Below are 27067 nucleotides of genomic sequence, written 5' to 3'. Positions count from 1 at the left end.
GCTCAATCTTCCATCTCATCTCTAGGAAAGGGGTCCCAAGATCCCCTGGGAACACCCTTCTTCCTCAGCTTTAATTCTTGTCCTAAAGGGAATGAAGGAGGGAGAGGCGTTCCCCACAGTCAGCACTTCACACACGAAAGAAATATGACACACAGCCCCGTGGCAAACGTGTAAGAGAGCTCTGTGCTGAACAAAGCACATATGTGTGCACTGAACATCTGTGTATGCAGCACCCAGTACCCCAAGCCCATGCAAACTGCGCAGGCTCCTTCCCTTAACAACAGCCCGCGTGCATAGCAACCAATGCAGAGAGCCTTCCGGTTAGGGGGAGGGGAGGTGTCTCCATGGAGACAGAGCCAGGCAGAGGGTCCTGACTAGACAAGGCAACCCAGGCAGCTGGTGAGGAGACCTTGGGGAGGGGACCCGACAGATTGATGCCCTTGTATCCCTTGTCCTTGGAGGTCACCCTGCCCCATCCTCTCCTGTCTCCCCCTGGATTAAAGAAGTCTCCTTTGCCAACATCTCCCTTCAGCTCTTCAGTACCTTCCCCAGGTTAGCCCCTTGTGACTTATTCTCTCTGTGATGGCCCATCTGCCTGAGGGATGGGTAGGAGGGGGGAAGCCTCAGCAGTAGCCTCTTGGGATCACCCTACAGCTGAAGGAAGGTACCTGGGGTTCCCTTGCTTATTTACTTAATGATAAGTGGGGGAGGGTTGAGCTAGCTGTCTATAGAGGGGTGGAGAAGATGGAGAGAAATCCAAAGAAAAGGACCTGGGGATATCAACGCTTCTGCCTCTGCCTTGTTCCTACCCTGCTTTAGCATCCCTGGGGAGATTGGCCCCTTTGGGAGACCAGACTTTCTTTTCCTTGCCTCCCTCCTTGCAGTCTCTTCCCCTTGGCTCCCGAATAGGCTGCTACAGCCTTTCCTCCTCCCAGGGAAGTGGACAGGCACTGCAATGACCTTTAGAAAGCAGAATACTGAGAATAGCCCAGTAGGAGTTATCAGTGTTCAAGGTAGAGTGAGGAAGGTTAAAAAAAAAAACTCTTTTTGGGTCAGTCCTGGATTGGGGCCTGCCGAAGCCACAAGCAGGTCTGAGCAAGAGCCATAGGCTTAGAGGACAGGGAAACGATGTGATAGAGCCTGGGATGGAAGGCAGAAAACGTGAGTGTGAATCTCAGCAGCATCCATTACGAACTAGCCTGTGACCTTGGCAAATGATTCAGCTTCTCACACTGTCATCTCATTCTTATAATGGGAATTGGACTTCTACTGTATACCATATAGACACTGTTGGGAGGAGAGCACTTTGTAAAGACTAATGGCTCATGTAAATGTGTTTCTCTCCGTTTTATAAGTAATTCTGCAGGGCTGAGTGAGACTAAGTCCAAGTATTCTGGTTTGGGGGTGGGGAGGGCAGTAGGAGAAGGTAGAAGAGGAATGACTCAAAATGTAACGTGTCCATTGAAAGTCTTACTGGATCACCTTTGTGCCTTGGTTTCCTTATCTGTCAAATGGCAGCAGTGGATCCCTAGATGAAGATATCTTCCACAATTCCATAGGTTCCTCATTCCTACCACCAGAAATCCCCTTCTGCCCCTTGTCCTGATGCTCTAAGGAACCTCGATAACCCTTGATAATCCCCTGTTTGAGATGCCTTGGCCAGATTTCACTTAATGCCCATTCCCACACAGAGCTCTCCACAAGTTAAGATGATTATTTCACCATAAATCAGCTCTACCTGCTTGTAGAGTTTTATGGGAATAGTCAAGAAACATAGAGATAGCACTCCTCCCCAAGAAGGATGTATGAGAAGGCAAGTGAGGGTCCATTTGTTAGGAAACTAGTCTGGGGGAAATCCCTGCTTGTAGGGATATGGGAATGGTCTCATCCTATCTTTCCAGGCTTCTCACACGTGACATTTTTCCCCTTTACAAATCTACAACATCGGCCTGCTTGCTATTCCTCCTACAGAACAGAACATCTCCTACCTCTATACCTTTGCCCTGGCTGCTCCCTATTCCTCAAAGGTTCTCCCTTCTTACCTCTGCCTCTTATAATCTCAAGTTGTCAGCAGTTATACTAAGGACATTTCCCTGGTCATCTGTCTATCCAATTTAGGTCATTGAAAATCAGAATCATCAACTGAATTAGGACATCTGGTCACCCATATCAGTGAACCTACCTATTGTAGACAATAGATGCTAACATGGAACCTTGGAGTTGCTGGACTGGCAGAGAGGTCTCCTCAAATGTGTTTTTTTAACCTTGGCACCCAATTGCATTGGGTCTTAACTCTGACCCACCAGGTCTTAGAAGAAAATAAGTAAAGGAAAAGAAAGAAGTGAAGAGAATTAGCCCCATTTTTCAGGGACTGTATTCTCAGGATTGGGCCCTGCCTGTCAAGATATCCTTACCAGTCACACTAGAGACCACTGTGGTACAAAATCAGATACACTTGTAAGTGTGGTGAGCTCTGGCATGGAGGAGACCAAAAACCACTGGACATATTGCCACTTTATTGTATTCCTCATGGCCCAGGAATCCCAGGACTGAGTTCAATTCTGGATGACTGACCCTAAAGGGGGGGCTTCTCTTTTTGCTCATTACCACCACCTGGAGTTCCCCAGTGGGGTGAAAACTCTCCAAAGCAAAGCCTCAGTATAGCTGGTGTCTAGGTTTTCCCAAATGTTGGCATCACAGAGTCCCCAACCTCTACGTAGGCACTTGGTGTACAATATTTGTATCAGGTATGGAGTAGCCTTCATTTCACCCACTACAGAAAATGTATGAGATGATAACATTTCACAGCCTGTGAACAAATGAGGAGATATAATAGAAGCTAATATTTATATGGTGGTGGTATTCAGTTGTGGTCAACTCTTTCTAATCCCACTTGGAGTTTTCTTGGCAAAGATTCCAGAGTAGTTTGCTATTCCCTTCTCTAGCTCATTTTATAGATGAGGAAACTAAGGCAAACACAATTAGGTGACTTGCCCAGGGTCACACTGCCAGTCTAAAGCCAAATTTGAACTGGGGAAGATGAGTCTCCAGTCTGGTTACTCTATCCATTGTATCACCTAACTGCCCCGTTTAGAAGGTGTTTTATGTGTATATTTATATGGCAAGTGCTTTACATATCCTATCTCATTTGGTCCTCACAACAGCTTTGTGAGGTAGATACTAGATAACTCATTAGACTCCCCCTGAAAGTTAAAAGACATGGTGGACACTATTTAAACAAACAGTCATCTCCCACCTCAACTGTCCAAGCAGCTCACGTCAATAGTGTAGAGGGGATCATAGGATCATAGATTTAGAGCTAGAAGAGATCTTCCATTGAGCCCAATCTTTATTTAAAATATGAGTAAATCGAGTTTTGGAGAGAATAATTGACCAGGGTCACAGCTAGTAAGTATAGGGAGCTCTGAGGATTTGAACCCAGGACCTCTTGATTCCAGAACCCATGCCTTATCCCTCCAGGAGCCAGAGGCTAGGAGAGCACCCTGTCTAGGGATTCCCAACCCTCATGAAGACCGCTTCACTTCTTAGAGGGCCTGTTCTTCCTCAGAGACACTATCTTGCCTCAGCAGACCCACCTGCTTCATCTTCCTCATCATCTCTTCATAAACCCCATTGCCCTTCCCAGAATCCATCCCTCCCTCAAACTCTGTCCCCTCTCAGAGACAATGTCCTCTTTCTCTCATGTCTTTTACTTTTTAATCTCTGATCTTCCATTTTAGAATCAATCTTGTGTATTGGTTCCAAGGCAGAGGAGTGGTAAGGGCTAGGCAATGGGGATGAAGTGACCTGCCCAGGGTCACACAGCTGGGAAGTGTCTGAGGCTAGATTTGAATCCAGGACCTCCCATCTCTAGGCCTCACTCTCACTCCACTGAGCCACCCAGCTGCTCCTCAACATCTTCTTTTCAAAAGACCCAATTGCCCCGTTCAGATGCCATTCATTCATGGGCCTCTTTCTCCTTACAGAGTCTCAATCTTCCCTTCCCACCCCACCACATCGCTACAGGCCTGTCATTGTCCAGGCTGGTTAGTCAAATATGTTGGATTCTAATTGGCATGAATCTGAATTTCATTTCCATTCTGAGCATCAAAATGCAAAAATCCCCACCCTGGCTCCTTCCCTTTCCTCCTCCTCTTCCAGGACAGAGCTCCGCCTCACAGATAACCACCCCCTCGGAGGGCTCTTCGGCACCCTCCCTCCTTGCCCACTCCTCAGTGCTGGAGGGGCTGCCTAGAAGGGCCACCACCGAAGGGACCTGTGCTGCAGCCAGCACTGAGTGCTGAGTGGGGCCAGACAGGGGGCAGCACCATCTGCTGTGCTCCCTCTGCCAGGGAACACAGTGGCTTGGTTCAAAGGAGCCCTCCCCACCGTGCAGGAAGCCAAGAAACCATTCCAAAGGAATCCAGGCTAGCTGGGGAAGCAGGCAGAGGTCACCGGGCCCACCTAGGTCCTCCAGCCTCCACCTCCCCGTAAGCGAGGCAAGAAAGAGCCTTATGTCGCAGTCACATCCCCAGAAATTCAGAGCCAAATTTACCTCCATTTTCACTGCCAACAGATGCCTGCTGTTGTCTGGAATGTCGAGAGTGGAGGGAGAGAAAAGGAAACAAGGGGCCTCCTTCCCTGCGATCCCCCCTCCTCCACCTCCTTCCCATCCCTCCGTTCTGCTGATCCACTCCCAAGAAGTCCAGTCCATCATCCAACAGGGGGTCCCCAAAGGGTCAGTGAGTCAAAGGTGACCCTCTCTCCCCACCCCCAAGACAGAAATGTCAGTTCATAGCAAAAAGGAATCATTTTATTCTTTTATTTTTAAACCCTGACCTTCTGTCTTAGAATCAATACGGTGTACTGGTTCCAAAGTAGAAGAGCGGTAAGGGCTAGGCAATGGGGGTTAAGTGACTTGTCCAGGGTCACACAGCTAGGAAATGTCTGAGACCACATTTGAACCCAGGACCTTCCAACTCTGGGCCTGGCTCTCAATCCCCTGAGCCACCCAGCTGCCTCTCATTTCATTCTTTGCACCCAAGTGTCTGGCATATAGTAAGTGTCAAATAAATACTTAGTGTGTTGCTAAGAGGTCTCGGGTCAGACCAGAACTCTAGAAGGATGAGGATGGAGAAAGTTTCCCTGACCTGAGACCAGCTAGAGCATGGGCCTGGGTCTATTGCAACCCTGTTAGGAGGGAGAAGCCAAGGCCAGTTGAGGGGAAGGAGGCTGTGGGTGGGAGAACAACCCGGTCTTGTGGCCTGAGGCATTCAGATTCCAGTAATGAGAGGCAGATTTGTGTATCCTTTGTGCGTATAGAAAAACTGGATACACTTATCTCCAGTCACCGGTCGGGCCGCCCTGTACATCCATTTTTGGGAAGCCCATCGGGTTCCCTCCCAAAGGCTCTTCTGCTCTCGGGGGCTCTCAGCCCAATTGCTGCAGTAACAAATCCTCATCCCCTCTCCCACATCCCCGCGGTACCCCATCTCCCTCAGAGCGAACGAGCACACCTGTCAAGTAAACCATTGCTTACTTGATCTGTAAACCAAATTCTAATTAAGGAACTCTCTATTAAACGTTGAAGTTTAATCATTTTAAAGCATTATCCTTTGGTGATTAAACCCCCGTTTGCCCAAGAGTAAAGACATTCTCTTCTTTGATGGTAAGGTGAAAAACTGTTGTTTAAGGCTCCACATCGGTTCCTCTAATCTTCCTCTGGGGTCCCCACTGTTTCCCTCATCCCCTTCCCCTCTCCTTGGCTGCCCACTCTTCTCTTTCCAGCTCTTCCTATATCCTAAAAGACATTCCAGGATGGCGCTGGCCACAACCCGGCTTGATCTCTAACTCCATCTTTATCATCGAGCATTTTGTGGATGCCTGCGATGCACCAGCCGCTGACGGACACTAACCATGTCTCTTGCCCTAGGACCTTGGCAGCGACTTCTTCCGGCTCTTCCTGCTTGAGGAGTCTCCTGCTCCCAAACCAGTGAACCCTTTGCGTCACAGGCTTAGCCTGCTCTCAGGTAACCATGACGGTCCCCCCACCATCAACGACCTCGGGGGCCAACCCGGCCTCCAACACCCGGAGGATGCGTCGCATCATTTCAGAGGACCCTGAATGGACCTTGGCCATCGTACCCATGCTCTCTGACCTCTGCTTGCAGAATATTATCCTCAACTTTGAGAGTAAGTCCCATTTATCCCTACTAACCTCAGGGGTAAGTCTCATTTATCCCTACTATCCTCAGGGAGGCTGCTCTCGAGACTACTGGGAGGAGAAGCCCAAGAGAATCAGTGGCAATAATCAGAGTCCCCGGACATTGTGCCATGGCTTTCTAGAGATGCCCTATCAGCTAAGCAAAGGGAAGGTTCTCAACTTCTAGGCCTGGGTCTCTCCCCCAACTCTCAGCTTCCTCCTGATCCAGTAGCTGACAGAGCTTTGCTCTCAGCCATCCTGGGTTCACAGCCACCAGGACTGAGGTTAGCCTAAACTTCTTTTTGTTGATCTATGGATGGCTCAGAAGAAATCTTTAGCCACAGTGGAAAGTCTTCCTGTCCCAGGAAAAAGCTAAACCAGCTTCAAAGAACTCCCAATCTAATGGGGGAGACATAGTCCCTCCTTTAGGGTTTCCACTTAGATAAGAAAGGTGGGCACTGCCAATCTGATGGGACAGATGCTGTCCCTGCCTTTAAGGAGCTCCCAGGCTCCTGGAAGAGGCAAAATTACCTACAAGGGCTCCTAGTGTCACAAGGAAAGACAGGAAAAACACAAGTCCTTACAAGCCAATACATGAATGGAAACAGGAATAAATATTCATTAATGTTCATAAAAAATATGGCAAAGTAAATACATAAACACCCTCTACTGGGGTCAAACCTGTGCCCTCCTGGAACATATCCTAACCGTTGCCCTCACAACCTTTCCAGCTTGCCCAAAAGGCCCTCCCTTGCTCTCTTTCTTGACCAACTCTACCCCTATCTCTCCTGAAATCTGAGGGGGATCTTGTTTATTTGTTTGGTTTTTATAACCCTTCCCTTCCATCTTAGAATCAATACTGTGTATTGGTTCCAAGGCAGAAAAGTGGTAAGGGCTAGGCCAGGGGTCCCCAAACTATGGCCCTCGGGTCACATGCAGCCCCCTGAGGCCATTTATCTGGCCCCCACCACACTTCCAGAAGGGGCACCTCTTTCATTGGTGTCAGTGAGAGGAGCACTGTATGTGGTGGCACTGCAAAGCACGGTGTCTCTCACGTACAGTAATACTTCCGGTGACATAATCCTTTGTGTGGCTCCTTGTTCTTAGAGTAACTGAAAGAGAACGAGGCATCGCGCAAAGGATTATGTGGCTGCACAATGGAAGACGTCAGCATCGTGAGCAGCAATCTGGAGAAGGGGATTCCGCACTGTGTATACTGCTGCCCAGTATAGTGGTGGCTGTAATGGGCCTGTGCAAAGTGTGACAGGCCCATCCCAGCCAGCGCTGCAGCCTCCACTATCCCAGACAGCAGTATATAGATTTGTTCATCTCCAGCCCTCCAATGGTCTGAGGGACAGTGAACTGGCCCCCTTGTGTAAAAAGTTTGGGGACCCCTGGTCTAGGCAATGGAGGTTAAGTGACTTGCCCAGAGTCACACAGCTGGGAAGTGTCAAAGGTCAGATTTGAACCCAGGACTTCCTGCCTCTAGATCTGGCTCTCAACTCACTGAGTTGAGCTGCCCCATAGAGGTTTTTTAATTAAATGTTATATTTTTTCAATTATGTGTAGAAACAATTTTTGACAATCATTTTCTGACATTTTCTGATTCAGATTCTGTCCCTCCCGCCCCTCTCCCACTTCTGAAGCAGTAAACAGTTTGATATACGTTATACTAGTGCTTTTTCTGCAATACATATGAAATCAGAGTTTCAAAGGACAGGCTGGCACAAGAATTATCATTAGACAAGGTGAATGGTCCATGTTGGGAGTAAGGAAAATATTTGACAGTGAGAGTAAGGACGAGTTGGGAGCGATCTAGTAAGATGCCCTTATAAGTGAACTAAGGGTAAACTGAGGCACCCTGTCTCTATCATCTACTACCTCCATGACCTCAGGTCAGTCACTTAACCTCCATTGGCCTCAGTTTCCTTATGTGTAAAATCAAGACGACTAGCCTAAATAGCTTCTAAGGCCTATTCCAGCTTAACATCCAGGATTCCATGATCATATGCCCCGCCATTTGTCAGATAATGGAAAGAGTACTGGATTGGAAGTTGAAGAACTGGGTAAAATCTTGTGCCCATCACTCAGTCTCCCCAGATGTAAAATGAGGGGAACTGAATGAGATGATTTCTGATATCCCTTCTCGATCTAGAAATATGATCCTGGGATTACTATGTTTCTTCAGCGCAGGGACTCTCTTGATCAGACCAGGTCAGGGTAAACCTTCCAGGTAGCTCAATCCCAAGTTTGGGTTCCTGCACAGAGTTCCACTTCTAGCTGGGTCCACTTAGGAAGACCCTGGTTCAAATAAAACAGTTCAAAGCAAGTCCCCTTCTTCCCAGAAGCCTTCCCTGACTAATTATACCCTAGGATGTCTTCACTAATCTTCCTTGAGACATCTAGATGTAGGAATTCTGGTTCCCGAGGCAGCTACTGGACCCAGAGTCAGGAAGAACTGAGTTCAGATCCAGCCTTGGGCTTTTACTGATTGTGACCCGGAACAAGTCAACTGACCTCAGTTTGCCTCCGTTCCTTCAACTATGAAATGTGTATTAAATAGCACCAACACACAGGGTTGTTGTGAGGACCAAAAGAGATAATATTTGTAAAATATTTAACAAGGTACCTGGCTCATAGTAGGTGCTTCATAAATACTGATTCCCTCTCTCCTCTTTCCCAGCCTATGATCTAGTCAAAAGAGCCTACTGGCTATCCCCCATATCATACATTCCATTTTGCACAGGTTTTCCCTCCAAGCTTAGAATGTTTTCCTGTTTGAACTCCTGGATTCCCCCAGTGATGCCAGAGGACAGAGAGAGGTATATTTTGGGGAGACATGACCAGTTTGGCAGCTTGTTTTCTTTGACTATGCCTCTGTGTTACCAGGGTCTTGTTTTTCTTTTTTCTTTTTTCCCAATGAAATGGGGAAGGAAGTGGGAGTGAGAGAAATTGAATTTTTGTTCATTAAAAATTAATTTAAAAATAATTATTATCCTTGGCAGATAAAACAGAAACAGATTTTTCAAAAAAAACTTTAATATTTCCCCAGTTGCCAACCACTTTGTTTTTGTTTTTCATATAATCCTCTGTTACTTTTCTGTGAACTTCTAAGAATGATAAGTTCTTTGAAAGTGGAAACTCTCCCTTTTGTTGTACCCCATTGCCTATAATAGGTAATATTTATATTTATATGGTTGACAAATAGCTTTGGGGTATATTACCTCATGTAATTTTCACTGCCACCATAGTGTTGTTATTGTTCAGTTGTTCAACTCTTCCTGACCTCATTTGGGGTCATCCTGAAAAGATACTGGTATAGTTTGCCATTTCCTTCTCCAGCTCGTTTTGCAGATAAGGAAATTGAGGCAAACAGGTTAAGGGACTTGTCCAGGGTCACACAACTAGTATCAGAGGCCACCCTTGAACTCATGTCCTTTTGACTCCAGACCCTGCACTCAATCCACTGCCCCACCTAGTTGCCCCAGCCACCATGGTAGGTAGGCATTATTATCATCCCTGTTTTACAGGAGAGGAAACTGAGGCAGAAAGGCATTAAGTGACTTCCCCAAGGCTAATAGTTGAGCTCAGCTCTTCCAGAGTCCAACACTCAATCCATTCTTTCACCCCTGGGGATCGGGAAACCTGCTGTCCCACTGAGTCCAGATGAGGCCACCTTGGATTCCACTTTGCCTTTCCTCCTCACAGGCAAGCCCATACTCACAGAGCTCCGTCCAGACCAGCAGCGGAAGGTGCTCGATCGCCTCTCCATTGACCTGCCCCTGAAAGTGGTGGCCAACCTGATTTCGGACGAGGACTACTGGCACCGCCGCTGCAACAAGTGCTGGCCGGTGGGCCACGTGGAGAAGTACGGCCACAGCTGGAAACGGATGTTCTTCGAGAGGTACCTCCAGGACCATTTGAAGCTCTTCATTCCGGGCACCACGGACCCCAACGAGATCCTAGACTTGGTGCCTCTCTGCAAGGACTACGTGGTCAGGCTGCAGGTGGACCAGTTCCTGCCCCCCGTGAAGCTAGAGCAGCCGCCCCAGGATCTGGATCAATCAGACTCAGCCAGCGAGGGGGAGCCCGAGGAGCTCAACATGGATCACTTCCAGCTGGATGAACTGGTGGCCAAACTCCATCGGCTGGAGGAGCTCGATCTGGTGTTCGGAGTGAAAGACTGCGGCATGAACTTCGAGTGGAACCTCTTTAACTTCACTACCCGAGACTGCTACTCTCTGGCTGCCACGATTAAGGCTTGTCATACTCTCAAGGTAGTGAAGCTCATCCCCTTCTCCCATCCCCCCACCCCTTTTTTTCACAGAACCCCAGAACGTCAGGGCTGAATAGGCCCCTGAGCCAAGGAGTGAAAAACATTTTCTGATTTAGAATCAGAAGATCGGAGTTTGAATCCAGATTGTCATTAACTAGCTGTGCCTGGAGACAAATAATTTCATGTGTTTCCTCATCTAGAAAATGGGAGGTGGGTAGCTCAATGGATTGAGAGCCAAGTCTAGACACTGGAGGTCCTGGGTTCAAATCTGGCTTCAGCCACTTCCTACCTGGGTGACCCTGGGCAAGTCACTTAACCCCCATTGTCAAGCCTTTACTGTTCTTCTGCCTTGGAACCAATACAGTTTTGATTCTAAGATGGAAGATATTAGGGGGGTGGAGACAGAGAGAAGGGGGAAGGAGAGAGAGAGAGAGAGAGAGAGAGAGAGAGAGAGAGAGAGAGAGAGAGAGAGAGAGAGAGAGAGAGAGAGAGAGAGGAGAAAAAAACCTTCTAAGGCTAGCTTTAATATAAGAACACTTCAGGAACCTCAGTCTTGTCATTGGGTTGCTATTCCTTCCACCAGCTTAGATCTCATCCCCCTTAAGAGAGAGTTTTTAAAGTGTGTTAAAAAATTCATGACCTTCTTCCAATATATAGGCCACTCTTCAGACCAAAGACATAAAAACCAGTACTAGACTCACCACTCAAAGCCCTTTTCCCAATGGTAAGATCTCCCAGCATTTTGACAATTTCACACAGCTAGAGGTGGAAGAGGCAGCTAGCTAGGTGGCAGAGTACATCCAGTGCCGGTCCTGGAGTCAGGGAAAACTGAGTTCAAATCCAATTTCAGACATTTACTAGCTGTGTGACCTTGAGCAAGTCATTTAACCCTGCTTACCTCAGTTTCCTCATCTGTAAAATGAGCCAGAGAAGGAAATGGCCAACCACTCCAGTATCTTTGCTAAGAAAATGAAGAAAAATCCAGAATGAAGTCATGAAGAGTCAGACATGATTGAATTCAAACAACAAGAGCTGGAAAGGAACTCAGATGCCAGTTCAGTCATCTAACTTCCTCATTTTACAGAGAAGGAAACCAAGGCCAACAAGGTAAAGTAACTTAGGCAAGTTTGTTCAGGGAGTTAGTATTTGAATTCAGGTCTTCTGCTTTCAAAAACCAAAGCTTTTTATGAAGTACCACCTTGGCTCCCCTTATATAGCCTTCTAGATCTTAGGGTCCCCTCCATATCACAGTGAAATATCACTGGAGAATGACGGGACTTACTTATAATAATAATTTCATATGATATGTTTAAACCTGCAAAATTCTTTACAAATATCTCGGAATCTCCCAACAATCTTGCAGGTGGGTATAATATTCTATTATCCTCATTTTATAGATGAGGGATCAAATACTAAGAAGGTTGAGACTTGCTCAAATTCACAGAGCTAGCAAGTGTCAGAGGTGGGATTTGAACCCAGGTCTTCCCAACTCCAAAATCAACACCGTCTATGGAGAATACTTCTTTTAGCAAGCTAGAGAGATCTTTACTAGTGATGCCATCCCCCCTATCCCATCCTATATCTTCCTCCTGTGCATGCCCTCCACCTTCAGGGCCCAATCCAAGAAGTCAGGCTATGGAACAATGGCTAGACTCAGATCACTGCTTCCCTCCCTGTGCCCATGTTCCCCGAGGAAGAACACATGGCACGTTGTTAGCCGGTTACCCCCAGGAAACTCTTCTGCCCCTTCAGGTGTTTAAACTGACTCGGAGCAAAGTGGACGACGAGAAGTCTCGTATCCTGATTCGAAGCCTCCTGGACCACCCAGCCCTGCTGGAGCTAAACCTGTCACACAACAAAATTGGGGACCGAGGTGTGAGGGCTGCAGCCAAACTGATCAACCACAGCCAAGTGAAAATCCTCAACCTCGCCAACAACAGAATCAGAGCTATGGGGGCCCAGGCACTAGCCCATGCTCTGGCTTACAACACCACTCTCATCTCCCTCAACCTTCGCCTCAACTGCATCGAGGATGAGGGCGGCCAGGCTGTGGCCCATGCCCTGCAGACCAACTCAACCCTCACCTACATAAACCTGGCGGGCAACGAGTTATCTGAGCCCACAGCCACTCTGTTCTCTCAGGTGCTGTCAGTCAATACCACCCTGACCTGTATCAATCTCTCCTGCAACCACATTGGTTTGGTGAGTCGGCTAGGAGGGCCCTAGGAAGGGATGGCAATGGGGCAGATGGGCAAAGGGTCCATGGTAGGAGGGATGCCATTATTCAGTGCTATAGATATACTTGAATTTTTTTTAAACTCTTACCCTCTGTCTTAGAATCAATTAAGTCAGAAGAGTGGCAAGGGCTAGGCATTTGAGGTTAAATGACTTGCCCAGGGTCACACAACTGGGAAGTATCTGAGGCCAGATTTGAACCCAGGTCCTCTTCTCTCTAGGCTTGGCTCTCAATCCACTGAGTCACCCAGCTGTATGAATTTGATGCCAACCTAACAATAGACATGATACAGGAAGGGTTGCAGAGAAGATGAATGGAGCTGAGAGACAAGAGAGGAGGGCTGGAGGACACTATTTGTAGACTCACAGTATAATGACCCATAGTACCATAGTCATGAAATTTAGATTGACAGGGAGGTCAGATATTATAGAATCTAACTTCCTTATTGTACAGAGAAGAAAACAGGTCCAAAAGTGAAATAGCCTGTTCAAGATCTCATGTTGGTCACCCTGAGGGCACCTGGGTAGCCCAGTAGATTGAGAGCCAGGCCTAGAGATGGGAAGTCCTGGGTTCAAATTTGACCTCAGATACTTCCTAGCTGTGTGACTCTGGACAAGTCACTTGACCCCCATTACCTAGCCCTTACCACTCTTCTGCCTTGCAATCAATACCTAGTATTGATTCTAAGACAGAAGGTAAGAGTTTATTAAAAAAAAAAAAGAATAAGGCCACCCCCAGGAAGAATGCCTCTCCAATGCATCCTTCCCCAAAAGCTCCCCTTCCTTACCATCTTCTCTTCCTCACACCCCACGGCACAGGATGGTGGGAAGCAGCTCTTGGAGGGCATGTCTGATAACAAGACCCTGATGGAGTTTGACCTGCGGATGTCTGAGATTGGCCAGGAGAGTGAATACCTCATCAACGTGGCCCTCAATGCCAACCGAGAGTCTGCCCGTCTTCGTACCTTGCAGTCTACCTGCTGTCATATAACAGTCAGCCAACTCAATTTGATGACTTCGACAGCAGCAGCAACAACAGCAACAACAACGACAGCGATGACCAGTTCAACAACTACAATGGCCAATTCGACAATGACAGTGGCCAATTCAACGATGACGATGACAACAATTACAACAGCGACAATGCCAACAGTGACAATGGCAGCAAGCGTGACCAGCTCCTGAGGCATCTACCTGCGACTGAGCCTCTTCCCCACTCACCGAGCCCCAACCCCTTGCCCATAAACCAGCTTTGTCCCCAAGATAGTTTTCTAATAAAGCCCTCATCTTCTTTCATCTATCCCATCATCAGCTCTAGACCAGAGGGTTTAATAGAGGTGCAGGAAGAGGAGAAAAGAGCAAAGGAGAGGAAGGTTAGTAGTGGAAAGAGAAAGGGAAAAATCTGGTAAGGAACTGGGGAGGGGTGTTGGGGTTGAGGACTTGGCTTGGAGCAAGCAGAAAAGGGACAGAAAATCTGGGAACACGGGGAAGAAGCAAAGTCTCTCCAAGCCTAGGATGGGTACAAATCTCTGGAGGGAGTGGGGAAATTCAAGACACCTATAAAGAGGTTATAAATATCTCCTTCATCTGGGCCCCCTATTCCTGTCCTTCCTTGTCCCTCTGCCTCATTTGCCTCTGTGTTGAGCCCTGATTCCTTACCCAGAACACCATAGGAGACACTGATAAGCATGTCTTCCAACCTACATATATACAAACACAGAGCTGGCTCTTTTGGGACCTGATGCCTGGCTGCCATCTGCCATCCTTAAAACAGCCAAGGCCATCTTCCTCTATCTCTGTCCTCTTCCTGAGTCATTCCCCTACCTAAGCTGCCTCTCTCAGGGAGTAGGAAAACAGAGCTAGTTGAGGGTAGGAAGAACTATTCCTGGGTGATCCATTTATGGAGGAAGGGATGATATACACATACCTGCACTCCACCTTCTCCAAGGGGTCACCACAGAATAGAGTAGGGTTTAAAAGATAGAAAATCTCTGAGTGGAGAGGTTTAAGTGGCCTTCCCTAAATCTAGACCCAAGTCCCACTATGCTACCAGCTGCAAATCCTAAAGGACTATAAATGGAGTGTATAGCAAGCACAGGGAAGAGATTGGAGGAGGAAGGAAGGAGACACCAAGCTGTTGAGGGAAATCAGTGAGTCATCTGAAAACTTTATTTTTCCATGTTTGGTTTGTACAATCTTTCCACTTGGAGATCCTTAACAGAAAGGCCACAGTGTGATGCACCCAATGGACAGAACACTGTCCAACCCCCCTTTTGCAGCCCCTAGCCCTCATCCCCAGCATCCTAAACTTTCCAGATGTTGCCCAAGGCATGTGGCTAGTAAATGCCTGCATCCCACTATCTCCATCTTCCCAGGGTTGCCTTCACCCTGTCTACCTACCCCAGGGTGTGGGGAAGACTAGGAAACAGACAAGCTCTCCCTTTCCTACCCCTCCTGGTGGTTGTCAAAGAATCTAACAGAGAAATGACCATTCTCCCCATCTTGTTATCCTGTCCCCCAATCCTGGAAGCCCAGAGAAAGGGTGAGCCCCCTTCCTGGACAAAAAGCCAAAAAGTATCAGGCAAATCCCCAGGGCAGGGCATTTGGGGAAAAGAGATAGCTGGAGCTGCCTTGCCATCCAGCCGACACCTAGCAGAGCACCAATGGGGAGTGTGTATGTGTGAGTCCCGCAGCTTGTCGGTGCCCTGCCCATCTGTGTGCCTGTGCCACTGTGAGTTTGATTCCATCTCTGTGCAAGTGTGAATGTGTGGGTGTGCATGTGTGTGTGTGCAGACTTCCTCATCAAAGGAATGAGAACATTCAGTGTAAGGTTTAATTTTGGAGATTAATTTCACTGGTTTGAATTTCTCCTGCCAATTACAATCACCAAGCAAGAACCAAAGGACTGATGCCTCTAAATCTGCTGTGTGTGTGTGTGTGTGTGTGTGTGTGTGTGTGTATGTGAGAGAGAGACAGAGAGAGAGACAGAGAGAGACAGAGACAGAGAGAGACCAGAGGCCAGAGGTGGTGAGTACAGACAAGGAATGAGGGGTCCAAGTCCTGATCCCCTTCACTTGGCATCCTGCATCCCCACCATAACCTCTCTGGCCCTTTCTGAAGGGAAGGAGCTAAAAAGGTTTTCCTTCTTTCTGAAGAAACAAAATGTTTTTACAAGTTGACAGTAGGAGGAGCAACATGGAATGGGATGTGGCTGAAGAGGGAAGGGGTCCCCCTGCCTCACCACCTATATCTCATAGATGCCCATTAGGTGGGGGTGAAGAGATGGCTTAGACCAGGCTAGAGACCAAATGGGGGAGAGGGGACAGACTCAGGGAGGCAGCCAACTGAGTGTGAGATATACAACGGGGGGAGAGATGGGGAGAAGAGTTCCCATAAGAATCTAGTGGACATTCTGGTACCACCACTTTCCCATAGCCTCTCCAACCCCAGCATCAGCCTCTCAGCCACAAACACACAGGCCCACAGCAGTCTAATCAGATCCAGGCCTTTAACACCTTGAAAAAGAGTCCAGAAGCAGTGCCTCCTGAATCTCTTTCCCCAAATCCCTGAGGAGGGATGTGGGGACAGAGTTGATGTTGCATAGGTGAAGGCCACAATGAGGGGCCACTGACATTGTTGGGCCTGAAGTGGGGGGGAGGATTGGTTACCTTTAGGTGTCTTCTGAGGGAGATGGGAGAGAATAAGGGAAAGGAAATCCTAGGCAAAGGCCTACTGTAACTCATCTCTAGACTGCTTTTACCTTTCTGCACTAAATCAGCAGAGGTGAGCTTGAGCTGAGGACACAGTTGAGAGAAGAGGGAAGCACACAGACATGCAGGCTGAAACCAGGAACAAGAAGGAAGTATTGGGGCACTTTTGCATCAAAGGACCAGGTTACTGAATAGAGCTTAGGGGCAGCAAGAAGGAAAGGCTGCTAAGCCACAGATAGCAGAAGAGAATTGGGGGCAGGGCTTGTTCCTGCCTTCCTTAAGGGAGCTTAGGATACATAGCAATGACCACCTCATGGGGCTAGTGCTGCTGAGGGTTGGGGTAGAAATCCCTCCCTCAGAGCCCGGAAATACCAGAATCCAGCATTTCTCCAGCTTAGGCTTGGAACAAAATTGTCAGCTCAGGGAATATGGAGAAAGGGGCACAGAGGGAAGCCCACTCTCCCCCTCTCAATTTTGTTCAAGTTCTTCCCTACTCTCTTCCTGGTCACTATCTCCATTCATTCCTCTCACCCCACATCACTTTATTCTGTCATTCTCCCTGGCCAGAATCCTGTGTGTCAATCTCACCCACTTAACCTCCCCTCTAGAAAAGGCACATGACCTCTGTCCTAAGTGGAGAAACTAAGACCCAAATGAATTTAGGGAAGGAATCCATTTGTCCAATCTTCCTACAAGGAAATCTCATCCCCCAGCAACAAGAGAAAGAGATCCAAAGGCAGGTGATATCTTTGTGAAAGAGGAGTCTGGAAGCCTAGACTCCTGGGACCAGAGGGATAAACAGGAGGCTTAAAGGAGGGAGAGGCAGAAAGGAAACTGGCCTGGGGGTGGGGGATGGGGAGCAGAGAGGAAAGGATCTCAGTATTTTCCATGGAATTGAAGTTGGGATGTCCAGAGTGCTGAGCTCATCCATAGGACCCACCTAATTAGGGGAGTAGAGGTTAACTCTCTAATCCTTCCCTTCCACCATGCCCCAATACAATATCCAAATGTAGTAAAGTGAGGGAGGAGGGGAAGTCCTTTTCCCCAGTATTTTTCCTCTATCCAAGATCTTTCTCTCCCTAGCTCTATAAGTAAGGCCTCTCTCTTCCATGGAGAAGGCTGACGAGGAGAAAGAGGAGGGGTGGACAGAAAAGAGGGAGATAACAGGACCCCATATAACAGTCAGATCTTGTAAAAGGCTAGGTCCCAAGCCAGGTTAGGTGAGGCCACCTGTGTCTCTTTATGCCCTTAGAAACACAGGATTTGACAAGGGGCAGGGTTTGGGTCGCTTTGGCCTTGACAGTTCTGAATCCCCCAAATCTCTCTGAAAACCCAGAGCCAGTCTCCCCCTCCCCCAAGCAAACACACAAGCACACAGGCACGCACTCACTCACCCACCCACCACCCCTACTCTTTCTGTATAAGAGGGGAGCCGAGGTCTCAGTCCATGCTGATCTGTCCAATCTCCTCAAAGCATGCCCTTTCCCCTTGTGGTCACTCGGACATCCGTGGCTCCCCCGATTGGGGGTAAGGGATAAAGTTTGGCGTGGAGCAGGGTGGGGGCAGGAAGACCTCCCAGCCCCCTCAATCCTTGCGAGACCTCCCCCTCTGCCGCCCACCCCCTCTCGACAGATGGGGGAGGGAGGGGTCACAGTGAGGTCTCCACGCAGGAGCCGTGGCGATGCAATGGCCGGTGACTGTGGCCTAAGCACCCCTCCTGCCGGTGGACTATGAGCACGGGAAAGTAGAGCGCGTCGTGGTACGGTGGGGGGGGCCCTCCCTCCTCATCTTCATCGTCCTCATCATCTTCGTCGCCGCCCATGCTGGCCTGGCTGGACAAGCGCGTCTGTTCCGTGGGGCAACTGGCGTCGTTGACGCTTCCGCTCCGGCTCCTCCACAAGCAGCTTCTTCGAGAGCCGTAGAGACGACCCAGAGAGAAACGACTCCCGCCACAGCCGCCGCTGCCCCCTGGACCCCCAGCCCCGCCCGCGCCTCTGGGACTGGCGCAGATGCTGAGCGCACTGCGCGAGAAAATGGACGAGCTACTGACGGCGCGCTGGCAGTGCTCGCAGCTGCGACGGTATGGGGCCGCCCCCGCCGCCCCCGAGCCGCCCACGCCACCGTAGCGGCAGGAGGGTGCATAGCCCCCTCCGGGACCCCCGCCGCAGCGCGCTCCCAGCCCAGCCAGGTCCATCAGCACTGCCTCCGAATAGCTGGGCACCAGCTGCTGATTGGAACGGATGTGCCACTCCAACTCCGTGCTGTCCACCGTGTTGACCCGGGGCAGGCGGTGGGTGAGCGGTGGCAGAGACTCGTCGCCGCTCGGGGTGGAGCCGCCGCCGCCCCCCTCCAACCCAAAGAGCTTCTCTACGTGGTAATGGGCATACGCCGTGCGGTACTCGCTCAGCACCCGCAGCGGCCAGGACAGCGTGAGCAAGGCGGCTGCCCAGAAGGCTGATTGGCAGGCGTACCACGGTGGTCGCGTCGGGTCCGGGAAGGCCACCATATACTCGCGGAAGTCCACGTTCTTTAGGTGCATTCCCTCCCGGGCTTCCATGTAGTCGTCCAGCCCCTCGTTTTCGGCAAAGAAGCGTGCGCGCTGGCACAGGTACGCGTTCTCTGCCTCCACGCTCGCGAAGCTGAAACACTTGGTGAAGCGCAACCGCGTGGCTGGCGCGCCCTCCAGCCCCACCAGCGCTTTGGACACGTCGCGGACGCCGCAGCGCGCATAGTCAAATTCAGCTTCGGCCACGTGGGTGTTCACCCGCTCGTGATAGACCTGAGGTAGCGGGATGGGGTGGGGAGAGAGGTAGAAGGTGGGAAGATTGAGGTGGGGCTCAGAAGTGGAAGAAGGTCTACAGGCCTCTAACTTCCTCCCTGCAAAGTCATTTCCTCTATCTGGTCTTGGAATCTTTTAGGGGAAACAAAGGAGGTCAGACCAGGTGGTTGCTGAACCCCCTTCCAATTCTAATATTCTAAAATCCTTGTCCCCCCTCCCTCTATCCTCCATCCAAACTGAAGCATATATTTCTTCCTCATCATCCCCCTACCCCAAACGCCAGGGACTTAGAGTGAATGAAACCGCAACAATGTTGTCCTAATGAAACTCCAGAATTCAACTCTACAGGCTCAAGGGCTCTCCATCAGCTGCCTGCCCTGCCTTACCCTCCCTATCACATCCACACTCTACAAGAGCTCCCAGTACAGCCAAGCTAATTTGTTTCCTGTCCCTGCACTTGTGACATAACTGTCCCCCATCCTTCCACTACTCTTCTCCAGCCTGCACCAAACTCTTTATCCCAGGAAGATTTCCCTGACCATGCCCAATATGTTGAGGGCTGTACCCCAATCGGAGTTTAACCTACTGAAATGTCTATACATTTGCTCATTTCCCTGCCTTTTTAAAGGTGGGGGGGGGGGGTCGGTGGGTGTGTTCTCTCTGCTACTAGCTGGTGAGCTCTGGAACTGGTGAGCTCTGGGGACTTGAGGCAGGTGACGGTGGCTCATATTTCAAATCAGAAGATCTCAGAGTGTCCCTCATGAAAACAGGAGCTTCTGAGCTGTAAGGAATGTCTCCCTCCATTAGATTGGTCAAGAATTGTGTCTGCCCATCAGATTAGGACTTCTCAAAGAGCAAGGAGTTTCACTATCAGAAAAGGAACTCTTAGAAGGCAGTAAGTCTTTCCCCCATCAGATGGGAATGTATGCCCACTAAGGGAAGGCACTGTGTCATCTTCGTGCCTGCACTGCCTAGCAAGACACCTTCCACACTAGGGAGTTTCCTCATAAATGATGCTTCAACTTGAACTTGTGCAGTTCCACAGGATAGGACCTGCCTTTCCCCAAAGACTGACAGCCCCCTGCGAGTGGGGATTCTGTCTCCCTCATCAGATCTCAAGCCTACCCAGGAGAACAGTAGTGTCTTCTCCTTTTTTTGGAACAACCAAGACATCCCAATAGGGCAAGCCCTCAAGGGGATGGTTCTGTCTGTCTGACAGGGCTTGCAGTGTCAACACAAACACCATCTCACATTTTATCAGCCAGCACTCCTTCAAGATCTCTCTGTCTCACCATCTTCATCTACTCCATTCCTTCCCAACCCACTCCAGCAGGGACCTCATGTTCTATCAACTTCCTCCCTCTGAGGCCATGGCTCTTACCTGTGTGGTGGTATAGGCATCCCCATTTCGGTAACGGGTGACCTGTCGGGTGCGGCGGACATAGTGGTAGCTGATTGCCTTCCACCAGATGCACGGTGTGGCCTGCTGCATTCGACCCACACGCTCCCGAACACTGACCACGTCCACACGGTACTGCAGCTCGTGGCGGGCCTGGCAGTGCCAGCATTCCACGAGGTAGACAGCATAGAGCATGAGCAGGAAGGCCAGGGGGATGTAGACATAGCCATTGGAGCAGGGACTGTCATGGTACATGAGGCTGTTGCCTTGGTAGGCGCTGCTGAAGGTGAGGCGAGTCACCGTAGTGACATGGCACCAGGCCACTGCCCCCAGGCAGCCGTACATGAGCAGCGACAGCAACAGGCACTTCCAGTGCGACTCACGACAGAGGGACTTGGTGAAGGAGGGCTGCACTGGGCGCTGCTGCTCAGGGGGGAAAGAAAAGGAAAGAGAGGAATAGAAGAACACAGAAACAACCAGCCCCCCCCCCCCCCAGGCAGCAGACATACATAGAGAAGAGGAAGAAACAGATACCAAAATTTAAAAATAGAGACAGGCAATAAATATAGAAAAAAAGAAAAAAACCAGCAACAGTAAAGAACATAAGCAATTCAGAAAGAGAGAAAGAGTCCAGGGAAAAAGAGATACAGATGTGAAGAAAGATACAAAATTTTAAGAGATGGAAATAGCATGATGCAGAGCCAGAAACAAAGTCAGTCACAGAGAAAAAGAAATCAGAGAAACATCAGCAAAAAGAAACACACACACACACACACACACACACACACACACACACACACACACACACACAACCAGGCAGTTAGAGAGAGATTGAATATCACAGAGAGAGACAAAGAAAAAAAAAAGCAGACAAAGAAGATGAGATGGGAGAGGCAAGAGAAGGGGGGGGGGACAGGAAAGAGACAGCCTTCCTTGGTGTCCTCCCTACTCCATGATGGGCACTGTGTCCATGTCCTTCCAGCAAGTAGGTGATAAGAATAGTAAATGATAGTAAACATGACCCTTTCAAATCCTATTTCTTCTTCTAGACCCCTATATTCCAACTTCCTCCCCTCCTGCTATATTTTTACTAATATTGTCTACCAATGTAGAGCAAGAGGGAGAAATCTGGAGGTCTCAAGGCAAATGAGAGCCCCAGATAATGAGGACACAGGTGAAGGAATGAAATTGGAGTTCCAGAAAACCAAGGAACCCAAAGAGAGCACTAGGAAGGAGCCAAAGAGGTGGCAGGGATCTCTTTTCCAGGTATATGGCCTGTCTTCCATTTCTTTTCTCCTTGTCCATTTGTCTCTCTGATCTTACTTATTCAGTGTTTGTTACCTAGAATGAACCACTCTGCTCTTCTTCTACTGAAATTCCTCCCTTATACGCCCAACTTCAGTACACCTTCCTCCAATAACAGCTCTATCTTCCCCAGCACCCCATTTCTTCAAGGTTAGAAATGTTCTCTCCTTTCTCAGACTTCCTCATCAGAACTCATCTGGACCTGACCTTTCATTTACATTTCTGCCTTAGATTATGCTTAGTTGTGCACACATTTGTTCTTGCTTATAAGAATGCAAACTCCTTGAGGGTAGGGACCAAAATGTCATCTGTGTATGCTAATTACATATAGCATGTGAGGATACAAAGATGTAGGTGTTTAGAAAACATTTGATGAATTAAATGATTTTTGCCTCTGTTGCACTATTGTGTAGGAGAGTGATTGCTTAAACTAAGGTTCACCTTGTGCTTAGGGTCACTCATCTCTCATTATTAAGTAGTTCTTCCTGATATCTAACAATCTTATTTCTGCTGTGATTCTCTCTCCCTCATTTGGCTTCCTATATTAATCTTGAAGTTTGAGCTCAGGGAGAAGACAGGAGAAAAAGAGGAAGTTTAGAGGTCAGAGAGAGAAGAGACATTCAAGGGAAAATAAAAAGGAGGGATCAAAAAAACCATGAAAAAGAGATGGCAAAGGAGGATTCAGAAAGGATGGGAGAGGAGTCACTAGGTGGATCAGTGGACAGAGAGCCAGAGGTAGAGATAGGAGGTCTTGGATTCAGGTTTGACCTCAGATACTTCCTAGATGTGTGACCCTGGTCAAGACACTCATCTCCAATTGCCTAGCCCTTACTGCCCAATACTTAGTGTTGATTCTAAGACTGGAAGGTAAGAGTTGAAGAAGAACAACAAGAACAAGAAGAAGGAGAGAAAGAGGAGGAGGAAAGAAAGGGTGGGATAAATTTAGGCAAAGTATGTATGCATGTACATATATGTTTCTGGGACATATTTTTGTGTATTCTCAGAGGCATGTTTCATGCCTATTTCCAATTATACTGGAAAGTGGGTCTGCACAGTTGTGCCCAAATCTATGCATATGTGTACATCAGCAAATGTATGTGTGAGAATTAGCATGTTTGTGTCTGGAAGGGTAGGGGCTGTCGTGGGTGTGTCTGTTTCTGCATGTATTTTGTCTCATAGAGCAAGTGATTGTTAATGAGTCATTAGGAAGGGGCATTTTCTGAGCCCTCATTTCCCTTGACCCCATCCATGTTTGTGGGGTTTATCCCTTCCCCCATCCTAGTGGCCTAGCCTAAAACTCTCATACAGACACAGTATGAAGGTTTGGGAAGAATCGCAGTCTGCCTCCAGAGACAATGGGAAGAGGGCTGCCTGCTTCCTCATTTACTACCCTAATGCTCCCTTCATGAGATCAGGAGGGAAATCTTCAGTCTTCTTCTTGCATGCCCCCTTCTGCCAGAAACATTATCCAGGGTAACCTGTTACCTAACCGAGCTCCCCTGTACACGACTCTCTCCCCACTCCACACCCTTACAGTCTTTCTTGCACTGCCAAGGACCCTCTGCCCCTTCCCTTCCTGAATGGAACCATTAACTCCTGATTACCCACTTGTCCCTTGCCCAAAACACACAGACATTTCCCACTCCAAGTTCTCCAGCCCCACCAGAGAAGCCCCGCCCCAGTTGCCCCTCCCCTCCCCAGGACCCCCAGAGCCCCGCCCCTTGCCTCTTCCCCCTTCTCGTTACCACGGACATCTCCGGAGGGGGGAGGGGAAGGGGGGGCATCGAGGTGCAGGGCTGCGGCTGCAACCGGCCAAGCTACTGGGTAGGGGGGGAGGGCAGCGCTGCGGCGGAACGAGCAGGGGACCCGTATTTAGGGTCAGGTCAGATCCCAGAAGACCACATCAAGGTCTTAGGAAAGAAGGGGGACGGGAGGAGAGGGGTTTTCTGGACCGCGGCTGAACCCTACAGGGAGCGGAAGGGCTTGGGATGGGAGAGATGGAGAGGGACTTGGACACGGTCCCTCGGAGAATACGAAAGGAGGTGTGCTGGGGGAACAGGGGGCACGGGGCATGGGGCACCGGGATGGTCCTCACCTCCTCTCGGGCGGTGCCCTCCGCCGCCGCCGCCGCCTCCTCCAGGGGCCCGGGGCCGCTACCGCCGCAGCCGCCGCCGCTGCCGCTCTCTCCTGCAGCCGAGCCGGGGGGAGACATGGCGCAGGGTGGGGGGCGCGGAGCTCAGAGCCTCCCTGGGGGCCACCGGGGGCCGGGGGCATCCTGTGCCGGCCTGGAGGTGGGGGGGAAGGGGGCGGGAGGGGGCGGGGCCCTGGCTGCTCCCCACCCCCCCGCGGGGGGTGGAGAGGGAGCCGGTAGAGAGCTCTAGGGTTGGAGAGGCCGGGTTGGGGAGGGAAAGGCACCGGGGAATGTGGGGTGGGACGGAGAGTGAGGGCTGGGGTGGGTGGGGACGGACCAAGGAAGAGGGGCCGGGACCCGGGGCAAGTGTCACCTTGAGGCCCTCCCGGCGCCGCTCCGCCTCCCTCCCGCTCCCGCCGCCGCCTTTTGTCTGAGCCGGGAGCCCGAGCCAGTGCGCCCCCCCTCTTCCTCCCAGCGCAGCTGAGCCCCGCCTCCAGCCCCCCCCAACTCCGCCTCCCCCAAAGTCCCACCTAACAATTACCCCTAGTAAAGAAGAGATGTGACAGAGGGGGATCCCATACCCGCATCCCCCACTGTACCTGGCAACTCTGCCTACAATTTCTTCTTTCTCTGGTCCCTTTCTCCCAGCCTGAGGGAGCCTTCTCCTTTGCAGCAAGCCTTCTCCCCACTAGCCTGGGTCTCCATGAAGACAGGCAGAGGTCGCCCCCCTCCCCAGTATTCCTGAAGGTTCTTGAAGATTCGAATGGATTAAGACCAAGAGCCAAAAAGCGTGGGGGAAGGGTGGAAATCAAATTGAAAGGAGACTGGGAGGATAGGAAATCAAGCACCCCACAGACAAGGGACAGACGCCAAAGTCACACTGTCGGTAGAAACCCTAGAGTACATAGCCTTGGCACTGGATCCTAAAGTAGGAGTGACCAACCAAGCATATATACACACACCTCTTGTTTATCCTTCACTTCTGCAGGTTCATAATGCAAAATGTGAGTGCAGGCAGGTGAAATGAGGGGGGGGGGGCGCAACTCAAAGGCACTTGAGGTCCTAAACACTGTCAGGTATTCTGGCTCCCCAGGAATACTCCTGTCCTTGTGGGCATAGTAGGGAGCAGCAAGGGAGGGGGGTGGTATCCAAACAATTCAAGTTGGTCTTCCTTCACTTTCCTTTTCTCCCCAGTCTTCCTCTCTTGGTCCCCTGGAGCTAGCTGTATTGTGGTGTGGAAAGCACAACATCTGGAAAAGGAAAACTTGGATGATGTGCAAATTCAGATTCAGGAGCTGAGTGATCTTGGACAAGTCACTTCCCCTCTATGAGACTCAGTTTCTTTATCTGTAAAATGAGAGTTGAAGTAGATGGTCTCCTAGAACCCTCCCAGCTGTAACATTCTATGACTCTTTCCAGGTTCCTGGGAGAGAGAGAAGGTTTTCATTGAAGCTGCCTTTTAGAATCTGAGACCACCTTAATGTTCTGGCCTTGCCAAATTCAATTCACCCAGCCTCCCATCCTTAGCCTAGCCCCAGCCCAGACTAAGTAGAGGGAAGCCTGTGGACCAGGGAGAGGGAAGAGATTAACATTGGTCCCTTGTTCCGATATCCCTTAACTCAGTCCCTCTGAAGAAATCCTTCCTCACATCCAGTCTCACTTTCTGCTGTTCCACTTTCCATCCACTCTAGCCTGTTCAAGACTAACTGGAGAGGAAGATTGCATTTCTGACCCCTAATCATAGACTAGGCTAGCTCATATGTTAGTCTCTGGAATACTTGCACTCCATATTTGTCATGAGTAATAGCTCCACCTGCCTTCTTCCCTATTGTCTTCTCTTCTCCACTTGAGTGGGGTCCGGGATTGGGGTAGAGCTTGGGGACAAGCATCCTGAGCTCCTGATCTCTAACTTCTGCCTGCCTAGAAGACAAGAATATCCTCTCCTTTGCCTTTCCCAATCCCCAGCCCTACAGCCTCAAGAAGGAGGAGGATGGGGTAGGGGGTTCTGGTTGGAGCTGCCTCTAGAGCCTGCTGACCAACTGGTTGTCATGACAACAGGCATACTTCTCATAGAGAAGCTAAATGGGGTAGGCGGAGGTATGTATGAGGGGGGATTAAGGGGCTGGAAAACAAATGAGGGAAAGGGTACAGAGAGCTGGGAAAATTGGATATCTGGGCATGAGGCTTGGGTGGGAGGCACCAGAGTTCTCCCCAGACTGTGTTTCCTAATACTGTGACTTGAAAAGAAGGTCCCCTCTTTTCCCTCTTCCCAGGTGACACCCCCTCAACTTAATAAAGACTAGAGGGATTCAAGGTGCCAGAGCTGAGAAGACCATGGGTGGCTCTATGCTGACCTCATGTGGTCAGAGATGGAGCTATCAGAGGGCTCCAACATCTGGATTTTGTCCTCTATTCAGAAGGAAGGAAGGAAGGAAGGAAGGAAGGAAGGAAGGAAGGAAGGAAGGAAGGAAGGAAGGAAGGAAGGAAGGAAGGAAGGAAGGGAGGGAGGGAGGGAGGGAGGGAGGGAGGGAGGGAGGGAGGGAGGAAGGAAGGAAGGAAGGGAGGAAGGAAGAGAGGGAGGGAGGGAGGGAGGGAGGAAGGAAGGAAGGAAGGGAGGAAGGGAGGGAGGGAGGAAGAAAGGGAGGGAGGGAGGAAGGAAGGGAGGAAGGGAGGGAGGGAGGGAGGGAGGGAGGGAGGGAGGGAGGGAGGAAAGAAGGTAACACTTCAGCCCTGGGTTGCTACGTCTCAGTTGCTGAGATACCAAGGACATCTGGAGGCCTCCGGAATGTTTAAATTTTCCCATATACAGTTTTTATGTGTTTGGGAGCAGATTCAAAAGAATAAAAAGAAAAAAAGATCTTGGAATAAAACACCTTGGTTGAAGTCTCAGCTCTTCCACTCCATGTGTGTATGACTGGGCAAGTCTCTTAATGTCTGTAAATCTCATTTTCCTCATCTGTAAAATGAATACAATGATACTTGCAAGCTTCATGAATAGTAAATGAAAGCTAGATTATGGAGTCATAAAGA

At 49.7% G+C, this 27067-nt stretch overlaps 2 protein-coding genes across 5 annotated transcripts; one reads left to right on the top strand and one right to left on the bottom strand.

The window, feature by feature from the left end:
* TCTE1 (t-complex-associated-testis-expressed 1) lies at positions 1 to 14009 on the top strand. 4 transcript variants are annotated; one of them, XM_056818329.1, is made up of 6 exons: positions 284 to 399; positions 4577 to 4738; positions 5933 to 6192; positions 9911 to 10479; positions 12231 to 12680; positions 13533 to 14009. In XM_056818329.1, exons 3-6 carry the CDS (start codon positions 6036 to 6038, stop codon positions 13896 to 13898), a joined length of 1542 nt encoding a protein of 513 aa, XP_056674307.1. In that variant the 5' UTR covers positions 284 to 399; positions 4577 to 4738; positions 5933 to 6035; the 3' UTR covers positions 13899 to 14009. The 4 variants fall into 4 exon arrangements, with proteins under 4 accessions (XP_056674306.1, XP_056674305.1, XP_056674307.1 ...); XM_056818330.1 differs by having other exon boundaries at positions 4577 to 4753; XM_056818328.1 differs by lacking the exon at positions 4577 to 4738 and having other exon boundaries at positions 1 to 399.
* Positions 14010 to 14850: 841 nt separating this feature from the next.
* On the bottom strand, positions 14851 to 24449 carry TMEM151B (transmembrane protein 151B). Its single transcript, XM_001363089.4, has 3 exons — positions 24002 to 24449; positions 20584 to 21024; positions 14851 to 19202 (listed from the first exon to the last, which is right to left on the bottom strand). The coding sequence occupies exons 1-3, from the start codon at positions 24116 to 24118 to the stop codon at positions 18072 to 18074; spliced, it is 1689 nt and encodes a 562-aa protein (XP_001363126.1). The 5' UTR covers positions 24119 to 24449; the 3' UTR covers positions 14851 to 18071.
* Positions 24450 to 27067: the final 2618 nt, after the last annotated feature.

This window comes from Monodelphis domestica, chromosome 2 (assembly GCF_027887165.1).
Source record: "Monodelphis domestica isolate mMonDom1 chromosome 2, mMonDom1.pri, whole genome shotgun sequence".
Taxonomy (NCBI): Eukaryota; Metazoa; Chordata; class Mammalia; order Didelphimorphia; family Didelphidae; genus Monodelphis; species Monodelphis domestica.
This window is presented reverse-complemented; position numbering and strand designations above follow the sequence as displayed.

Excerpts from the sequence above, each read along its gene's own strand:
- TCTE1 (XM_056818328.1), top strand. The coding sequence starts at position 6,036 with ATGACGGTCCCCCCACCATCAACGACCTCGGGGGCCAACCCGGCCTCC. Across the intron at positions 6,193-9,910 it reads TATTATCCTCAACTTTGAGA|GCAAGCCCATACTCACAGAG; the intron begins GTAAGTCCCATT and ends TCCTCCTCACAG. Across the intron at positions 10,480-12,230 it reads AGGCTTGTCATACTCTCAAG|GTGTTTAAACTGACTCGGAG; the intron begins GTAGTGAAGCTC and ends CTGCCCCTTCAG.
- TMEM151B (XM_001363089.4), bottom strand. The coding sequence starts at position 24,118 with ATGTCTCCCCCCGGCTCGGCTGCAGGAGAGAGCGGCAGCGGCGGCGGC. Across the intron at positions 21,025-24,001 it reads AGGGCACCGCCCGAGAGGAG|CAGCGCCCAGTGCAGCCCTC; the intron begins GTGAGGACCATC and ends CCCCCTGAGCAG. Across the intron at positions 19,203-20,583 it reads ATGCCTATACCACCACACAG|GTCTATCACGAGCGGGTGAA; the intron begins GTAAGAGCCATG and ends CCGCTACCTCAG.